Consider the following 10,000-nt stretch of genomic DNA (forward strand, 5'->3'; position numbering starts at 1 on the left):
AAGGGTGTCAGTAAAGTCAGGTACTGAAGTAGGTTTGGAGGTGAGTGGGTTGGGTTCCACTCCAACCAATGGAAATCTTCATGGAGCTGTCTTTGTACACAGAGTTTGAATTGTCATGCTGGAACACATTTGAGTCTCCTAGTTCAAGTGAAGGGAAAATTTGATGACACTGCTTCCAAATTTGTTTCCAACATTGGAGAAGAAGCACATACAGTATATCTATCTAATATCTGGAACAGATTGTTGAAATACTGTGTACTTAATTTCATTGGACAGAAAAGTGAGTGAATTCATCATCTGAGCTCCAAAAGATCCTGATGTATAGTGCATGGAACAACCAGACGATGATGAACATTTAATGGAACTCATTAAAGCCTGAACTGTGCAACCTGTTTAACTGAAGAACCACTGAAACTGGAACAGGAAACAGTGTGAGGAACTGCTGATAAACGAAACAAAGACACACACACAAGCTACTTAATATATCTTTGACCACTGGGGTAGCAGAACTTCACGTTCTATCAGTATGAAAGCAGAACCCTTTTACCATCATCACTAGAACTTGGTTTGAACAGTAATAAGCCACGTGTTTAACCATAACCTGTCACTGTGTCATCATCAGTGGAGTTTCCTTAGCATGGTTCTAGAATGGAATAAAGTTTAGCGCCTTTACTGACACTGAATCTTCATCATCATCATCATCATTATCATTAACATCATCAACATCACTCTTTGTGATGTTGGATATAGACCACACCCCTGCTACAACCACGCCCCCTTTTCAATCTCTGAGGACATGCTACTCTGCAGGAACCAGATGTGTGATCATCTAGAAAATACAGTATATACAGAATTTCACACACTCACACACACACACACACACACACACACACACACACACACACACACACACACACAAAACAGAACAATTTCAACTAACCATTTTCTTCTGCTCTCTCTGCCACTGCTCCTTCATCTCCTTCCTCAGTTTATCCAGCTCGTTCTTCCGTGCCTGAAGAGGCTACAGCCATATAAACACACGTTACACACACATCAACACACACATCAACACCTGACTCTGATCAGCTCACACACACACACACACACACACACACACACACACACACACACACACACATGGTACCTGCATGAATTTGTTGGCTTGTAGAGCGGAGGCCGTGTGGAGAAGCACTTGGCTGTGTTCGAGATCGTTCTGGAAGGCAGACGTGTAAATATCACGGAACGGCATGTACTCCTGTTCAAAACACACACACACACACACACACACACACACACACTATCTGTGAAAAAAATAGAAAGACAGACAAACAGACAAAAAAGAGAAATAGACACAGACAGACAGACAGACAGACAGATAGATAGATACATAGATAGTTGAGGCTGATATAAAAAAAGAATGATAATTTTCTGACCAGAATCCAGAAATCAACATCATTGTGGTGTAAAATATAAATAAAATATTAAAACCCTACACACACACACACCCACACACAAACACACACTGGACAAGTGTCAGTGTGTTAATGGTGTAATTCCCTCCCAAGTGAACAGTGTGATTAAAGGTGATGTGTAGGGGAAGAGGGCAGGGGGAGGAGCTAACCTGCTGACTGGCGAGCGTCTTGGCGGACTCGGCCATCTTGGTGAGGTTTTTGGCGCATTCCACATCTGTCAGGGAGAGAGTTTAATTAGGAAACATCAGTCACTATGACACTGAACAGATAAAACATCTGATCCAAACATAATGCGAAGAATTGCTACAGAACCACAGCAAGGTTCCTTCCAGTACATCCTGATGAGTTCCACATGAACATACGATGCGTCCAGAAAGTTTTCACAGCGCTTCACTTTTTCCACATTTTGTGTTACAGCTTTATTCGAAAGTGGATTTCATGGTGCATCCTGTTTCCACTGATCATCCTTGAGATGATCCTTGAGTCCACCTGTGGTAAATTCAGTTGATTGGACATGATTTGGAAAGGCACACACCTGTCTATATGAAGTCCCACAGATAAAAGTGCATGTCAGAGCACAAACCAAGCCCTTTAAATTCCAAGGAATTGTCTGTAGACCTCGGAGACAGGATTGTATCGAGGACCATATCTGGGGTAGGGGACAGGAACATTTCTGTAGCATTGAAGATCCCAAAGAGCACAGTGATCTCCATCATCCGTAAATAGAAGTTTGGAACCATCAGGACTCTTCCTAGAGTGGAGCCACCAGACCAAACTGAGCGATAAGGGGATAGGGGCCTTTAGTTAGGGAGGTGACCAAGAACCAGATGGTCACTCTGAAAGAGCTCCAGTGTGTTTTTTTTGGAGAGAGAACCTTTCAGAAGAACAACCATCTCTGCATAACTCAACCAATCAGGCTTGTATGTATTGGCCAGACGGAAGCCACTCCTTAGTAAAAGGCACATGGCAGCCCACCTGGAGTTTGCCGAAAGGCACCTGAAGGACTCTTTATGTCACCTAAATGAGGATGGGTTCCCCTATTGAGTCTGGTTCCTCTCATGGTTTCTTCCTCATAACATCTAAGGGAGTTTTTTCCTTGCTCATCAGGGATAAATGCATACTATTTAGCTTGACTGTTGATTTCTGTAAAGTTGCTTTGAGACAATGTCTGTTGTGAAAAGCACTATAGAAATAAACTTGACTTGTAAACTTCACATGTTTTTCAGCAGCAGGAACTGGGAGACTGCTCAGGATCAAGGGAAGGATGAATACAGCAATGTACAGAGACGTCCTTGATAAAAACCTGCTACAGAGCGCTCTGGACCTCTGGGGTGACGATTCATCTTCCAAAAGGACAATGACCCTCAATGCACAGCTAAGATAACAAAGGAGTGACTACGGGACGACGCTGTAAATGTCCTCAAGTGGTCCAGCTAGAGCTCAACACTTGAACCTGATTGAACATCTCTGGAGAGATCTGAAAATGGCTGTGCACTGACCCTCCCCATCCAACCTGATGGAGCTTGAGAGGTTCTGCAAATAGGAATTGGAGACTGCCCAAAAATAGGTGCCAAGCTTGTAGCATCAAACTCAAAAAGACTTGAGGTTGTAATTGTTGTCAAAAGGAGCTTCAACAAAGTATTGAGCAAAGGCTGTAAATATATTTATTCAAATGATTTTTATTTATTTTTTTATTTGTAATAGATAGATAGATAGATAGATAGATAGACAGACAGATAGACAGACAGACAGACAGACAGATAGATAGATAGATAGATAGATAGATAGATAGATGTTCTAAAAGTTAGATGAAGATTTCTCTACATGCTCAGCTGCACTCACTTACCCATACTGAGGCGTTTGTCGACCCAGTTCAGAAGCTCCTTGGTGTATTTGGACCAGGCTTTGGCGTAGAGAAGTGCCGACTCCACGCCGCTCTCACTGCGCTGCAGAACATCATCCAACTCCAACACTCGCACCGGGGAGGCAGGACCTCAACACACACACCACAATTTCAACATACAACTTCTTGCTTCTAAAGGGTCACAAAATATATCCAGGAATGTGTCTAGAAACCTGGCTGAAGTCAATCAAACCTGCTAAGGCATGATTCGCTTATGCTTGTGACCTTGAATGTTAGTTTTTTAGCAGTTATCTGGAAATTATAAATGAAAAAAATAAATGTCTTACCTGGAGGGTCATTTTTTTCCGAACTGTCTCCACCCAGCTCTATTGACAGGTTCTCTGTAGACTGAAAAAGGAGAACCTCATTTATATAATTTGGCAAAATCCCTTAATAAGAGCAACAACAAGGCAACAATAAACTCATATATGCATTTGAGGGTTAACGGCCTTGCTCAGGGGCCCAGCAGCTTGGTGGTAGAATTTGACCTTATAAGCTTTAAAAGGTTAGCATCTTTACTACTTCACAAGTCCTGATTTTATTCCAGCTGTTATCAAATCTCCCCTGTCTATAGGTAATCTTTATGCAAGAAGATATTAAAGCTAAGTTTCTAGAACAGGAGAAATGACATGCTTAATTGTATCCTGACTCATGAGCAGAGTGGAGACCAGAGAAGAACATGCACAGTTCTTGTTACTCCATGCTCTGGTGTTTGCTCAGGTTTGACCTTCCTCATGTTCTCTGTTAAAGATTCAACTTACTGTTTAAACACTAGCAGGTATTATATCAGCTGGATTGCAGGACATTCCTCTAGTTCCATATTAAGGGTGACCAACAATGATCTCGTCTTTTTACAACTGACCAGTGTAAGGTTAAGGGCCTTGCTCAAGAGACTCTAAGGGCCCAGCAGTAGCAGCATGGTGGTGCCGGGATTTGATCTAAGGACCTTTCGATCAGAAATCCAACACCTTTTCCACTGAAGACAGTGGAAAACGTGAAAAGATGTAATTATGTTCCTCAGCAAGACAGGGTAGACCAGGATTAAGTTACATTGCATCAGCTAATATTTCAAGTGCAGGTAAATAAACACGCTAACAACATGGTAATTGTATAATAATAATGGTTAACTAATTCCTCACATTCCTGTTTGTTGTTTTTTTGTCTTTTGTAGATTTTCTGAGTTTAGCAAGATACCAATCCTGATCCACACCTCTACCTATGATCTCATATACATTTATGGGATATGGCAGACACCCATAGCCAGACAGACTTATAATTATCTTAGTACTTTATTTCATAACATAACTGAGGAGTTGAGGGTTAAGTACGGGTCTTGCTCAAGGGCAGTTGGGTGGTACTGGGATTTGAATACACAACATGCCAAACATAAGGCTAACGTCTTAACCCCTGAAACCTAACTTCTACTGTACCATTTCACTTCTCAATTTATAAACAAAGCCAGCTTCTCACTTTTAAATTCCGTGCCCCTCTTCCAGGTGATATTCAGCGATATAGTATCAATGTGTAGATGACTTACCCTGCTCCTGCGGGTCTGGGCAAGCCGCAAAGATGATCCATTCTCTACATCGCCCATAAGGAAGTCAGACACTCTGAGAGACAACAGTGAGAGAGGAAGAAAGAAGTCAGAACCTCACACAAACAATCAGGGGCGTCTGGTTTCTGACTCACCAGAGCTTTTACACACAGGCACAGATAAAAAAACAGTATTTTCAGACTAATCAGAAGAAACAGACACAGGCATTTCCACTGCTGACTCAGGATCAAATCTTCTCCATAGTGAAAGTCTTACTCCTGACCTAGCCCACCCTCCTCCCGCTTGAGCCTAGTCTCCCACCTGCACCTCTCCCTCTTCCCCAGTCAACCCTCCCTTTTCCTCCATCGTCAACTCTTCCTCCTGCCCTAGACAACTCTCCCGTTGCCTCAGCAGCCCTCTCTTCCCCCCAGTCAACTCCCCCTTTGCCCTAGTCAACTCTCCGTCCTGTTACAGTCAAGTCCACTACTGCCCCCCAGTCAACTCTCCCTCCTGCCCCAGTCAGGCCTCCCATTTTCCCCCAGTCAACTCTCCCTCCTGTTCCAGTCACCCCTCCCTTCTCCCCCACATTCAATTCTCCCTCCTGCCCCCAATTACTCATGCAACAATACCAGTAGAAGCACACTCACACATTGCCGAAGGTGAAGGCCAGTGTGTCTATGGATGAGTAGATATCACTGAACAGCTCTCGCTTGTTGTCCTCATTCACTTCCTTGAAGTTCACACCTGGCACAGGTAAAGGTGTCACAATTTGTACCAAAATCTCACACCTTGATTTTAAAAAGCATTTCTACGGTACAAGAGATTTTACAATGTATTGGCTTGTTTTCATTTCTTTGGATTCCTTGTGCAAGGACAAGAGGGGAGTAATTTTCAGTTGCTGTTCTACAGTATAGTAAAAGTTCATAAATTATAATCCAAAACCTCAAAATCTTGAAGGGCTTTTCCTCAGTGTGTTATGTTGTACCCATTTCCTGTGTTGCATCTAAACACCCAAATAGCAGAAACAGTGAGATATGAAAACACCAGTGCAAATGAGCTGCAATCAACCACCCCACAATAAATTTCCTGTCAAACCCTATGTAGAAATAATAAACGAAAGGCTAGTGAGTGCCTCCGCCAAACTCGCTGACGCCATCGGCATTCCAGAGAACTTACTTGTGTCCTGGAAGCTTTTAGGAAATTTTAAACAGCCAAATGGGCAAGAGGTCAAGCTAGAAACCACCATCCTTCTCAGGCAAGCCGAACTCTAATTCCACATCACCAAAATTAGCAGTGATTATGTGCACTGGTTATGATTACGGGACATCCCAGGAGCCGTCTCAGAAACCTTAACAGCTTTGCTTCAACCCTGAAGAACTCTGCTGCTATTCTCAATCATGGTAAGGGGATTATAACACCTGTACATGCAGATCTTTAAAAATATGGAATTTTTTTTTCGATTTGGCAAGTCAGTGAGCATGTCAACTCTTTCTAGGGACCAATACCTTTAATACCAATACCAACAAATTCAGTCAGATTGATGAGAAATGTTAACAAAGAACTACTTCCACATTTCAACCCATGTACAAATAAGAACGTGTTTTGCACCAAAGAAAATACTATGAATTTCCTGTGTGAACCCCAAGCCATAAAGCAGCTCCAAATTGCTGAGACTTACCCACTGAAAGGCTTCCCATCCAGATTTAGTAAAAAAAAAATGCCTGATGATTGGAACCAAGGTTCTTTATGATGCAAATAGGAGCCTTAGATAAATCTTTAGATGTCTCCTCAAGTTTCTTGCTGGTTTATCACTTCCAAAAGACCAAGACTGTCCAGACTGGTACCAGGGAATTGACCCCGCTAAGCGTCCAGCTTCACAAAGATTTGTTCATGAGATATTTCAAAGATATCGTTTGTGATTTTTAAGGATTCATGTCGAGCGAACTCTACCTTCATTTGCAAAGCTATGGCTGACAGTCACGTCCTCTTTCCAACAACCACCCGACTACCCCCTTCCCTCCCCCCGGACAGGACATCCTGAAGCTCACAAGAACACAATGGCAGCTCTCTTCAGCCACTCATAGTTTGAGCGTGGAAATGACATCATTGTGTAAAAATGGGCATTGTTTTGCTTTTCTTCTACTTTTCTGCTTTCTGGGAAAAACAGGCCCAGGTTCCACAGGCTAATGGGCAAAGCAGATATCAGTGAATCTTTTACCTGGATTGGAAGTGAACCGCCTGCATTTAGAATAAAATTCCCATCATGACAAGTGGATATATCTGGGGTCAACCTTAGTCCACAAAAGCATAAGTTCTCGTTCTATGGTGAAATATCAATCACGAGGTGTGTCATGAGATCTCTACTTGGATTACATGCAGAGGTGATTTCAGAAGCAAGTGGCCGGGCAATATTTGTGGTTTGACCGACTGACTGTAAACATCAACAGACACGTTTGAAGCAATTCAGATGAATTGAGCATATTGTTAACAAATCCATTAATTTGTTGAACAAATCTCTCAATCTATCTGATCCAAGTTCTGTTTTCATGCCATATCTTAAAAATATATGCTATATATAAATGGATGTTTGTTGAATCTTTTCCATTTCCAAACATCAATGATGCCAAAATATTGGCATACGCTAGCTTTCATAAGGAATTCTGTGATACTTGCTTTTGGTCTACCAGCTTAAGGTTTCATTTTAAAACTTAAACAATACAAACACAAGTTTGGGCTCTTTTGACTATACAGTGACACAGTAACACACATGTTTTATTTTGGTATTTACTTCCCTTTCTTTTCATTTGTGTGACTGTTGAAAGCACAGGAAATGTGATTCGATGAAGTAAAGCTGCAAAGCTAGTGTGAGTAATCGTTTTTCTTACTGAACTGCATGCAAGATTTATTGAGGAAAATGTTAGTATAGACAAAGCTATGTATTGTTGACTGCTTATCCATCCATCCATCCATCCATCCATCCATCCATCCATCCATCCATTCATCCATCCATCCATCCATCCATTAATCCATCCATCCATCCATCCATCCATCCATCCATCCATTCATCCATCCCTTGGGAGAAATTAAAACACTGACCTCAGGCTGCTATAGAAGCTACAGATGGATTTAGCATGAATCTAAAATTCAGCTGATCTAAATCATGTTTAAAAATATTCAGAAGTGAGGTTCAGCACTGATTCTTTAGTAAAAAAAAATAGCTAACAATGCTTTGAACAGGGCTTGGAGAATTCTCAGGAACTCTGGACTGCTCGGAACAAGTCTAAAAACTCATCACAACTTCCACACTTTGTTTTTACCCGAAAACGTCTATTTTCTTGACTTCACCAAACACCTCACTCCACCCATTTACTTTACCTATTTGCTCCACCCACTTATTTACTCCACCCAGTCTCTTGACCCACCCCTTCATCTGACCCAGTTATTATCTCCACCCAATTGTTTCACCCAATCACTTTAACCACCCTTTCCACATATTTACTCCACCCACCAATTCACTCCACCAAATTGTTCCACCCACCCATTTACAGCCATTCAGTCCACAAAGTCTTTCTACCCACCCATTATTTCCACCCACTCTTTCCAAACATTTACTCCACCCACTGATTTACTCTATCCAGTCTTTTAACCAACCCATTATCTCCACCTACTCACTCCACCCATTCACTTACATACTCCCTTCACCCACTTATTCAGTTCACTCAGTCTTTAGACTGACCCATTGTCTCCACCTATTCACTCCACTTGGCTATTTACACACATTTACTGTATCCAATCTCACCACCCATTGACTCCACCCACTCATTCACTCTATCCAGGCTCTCGAATCACTTCTTATCTACATTTACTTACTCTATCCCGTTCACTCTACACACTCTCTCCACCCATTTACACCACCCGATTGCTCCTCCCACCCATTTACACCATCACATTCACTACACCAAGTCTCTCGACCCACTCATTATATCCAACAAACTCTCTACACCCATTCACTCCACCAATCCAATCAAACCAATAGCTACATCCAACGGGCTAGAGCCACCCATTTTCTCCACGAAACATAATATTAGAACAGAACCATGGAATCAGCTCTTCTGCAGAGAAAACCCCCCTCTTCACCAAGACAGGAAGTGCAGATTTCCTTCTTCTGAAACCCAACACTTCTATCATGCTGCATGAAAGCGCCTTGGCCTCCTGGAATACAACCAGAAACAGCAACATAAGGAAGGAGAGAGGGGGGGAAAACATGCGAGAGAAGGAGAGGGGGAATTCCCAATCACAGCCTGTGAGATTTGCTTTATTTCCACAAAATGTGTGTGGAGATGCTTGAAGGCAGGACATTTCAACATAGACGCACATTTTTCCCATCAGGGTCCAGTCCAGATGGTGTTTCTGCTCCTCCACCCAACCTCCTGCCAGGTGTTTTTTCATTATCCCTTTCTGAATACTTTGAAGAAGAATCATACTCCCACTCTGGATTGACGTGTGCGCTATGGTCTGGTGTGTGTTTTTCTTCAACACTCCTGAGTCAGCTCATTATTCGATGAACCTACGCTTACTGGGTGTGTTGGAGCAGGAAATAAGCAGAAATGTGCAGAGACACTAATTTCACACTCGGTGTGGACGAGCAAAAGTGAAATAACTTAAAAACACTTTATACGTTATTTTTATTTTCCTGTGGCATTTTTGCATAGATAGATAGATAGATAGATAGATAGATAGATAGATAGATAGATAGATAGATAGATAGATAGATAGATAGATAGATAGATAGATAGATAGATAGGAGAGACAGGCAGACCTTTGTAAATAGATAGACAAACAAACAGGCAGACAGGTGTATAGGCAGACTGACAGACAGATAAGTAGACATATAGACAGATGGGTGTGTGGTTTGATAGACAGACAGACAGAAAGACAGACAGAAAGAAAAATAGACAGACTGACCGGTGTATGGGCAGACAGACAGACAGGTGTGTGGATGGATAGACAGACAGGCAGACAGGTGTGTAGGCAGACAAACAGACAGATAGGTAGACAGATAGACAGACAGGTGTGTGGATGGATAGACAG

General features: G+C 42.1%; 1 protein-coding gene across 3 annotated transcripts in view; it reads right to left on the reverse strand.

The window, feature by feature from the left end:
• arhgap29a (Rho GTPase activating protein 29a) overlaps positions 1 to 10,000 on the reverse strand; it is a 65,874-nt gene that overhangs the window by 19,457 nt on the left and 36,417 nt on the right. For 2 of the 3 annotated variants that reach the window (XM_046847077.1, XM_046847076.1), the window contains exons 4-10: positions 5,557 to 5,653; positions 4,913 to 4,985; positions 3,663 to 3,723; positions 3,319 to 3,465; positions 1,622 to 1,686; positions 1,145 to 1,255; positions 941 to 1,021 (exon numbers count right to left, since the gene is read on the reverse strand). In XM_046847077.1, the coding sequence (XP_046703033.1) occupies positions 941 to 1,021; positions 1,145 to 1,255; positions 1,622 to 1,686; positions 3,319 to 3,465; positions 3,663 to 3,723; positions 4,913 to 4,985; positions 5,557 to 5,653 (635 nt within the window). Of the gene's footprint in view, positions 1 to 940; positions 1,022 to 1,144; positions 1,256 to 1,621; positions 1,687 to 3,318; positions 3,466 to 3,662; positions 3,724 to 4,912; positions 4,986 to 5,556; positions 5,654 to 6,587; positions 7,857 to 10,000 lie in introns of those variants that run through there. The other variant, XM_046847078.1, reaches the window with a different exon arrangement.

This window comes from Silurus meridionalis, chromosome 4 (assembly GCF_014805685.1).
Source record: "Silurus meridionalis isolate SWU-2019-XX chromosome 4, ASM1480568v1, whole genome shotgun sequence".
Lineage (NCBI taxonomy): Eukaryota > Metazoa > Chordata > Actinopteri > Siluriformes > Siluridae > Silurus > Silurus meridionalis.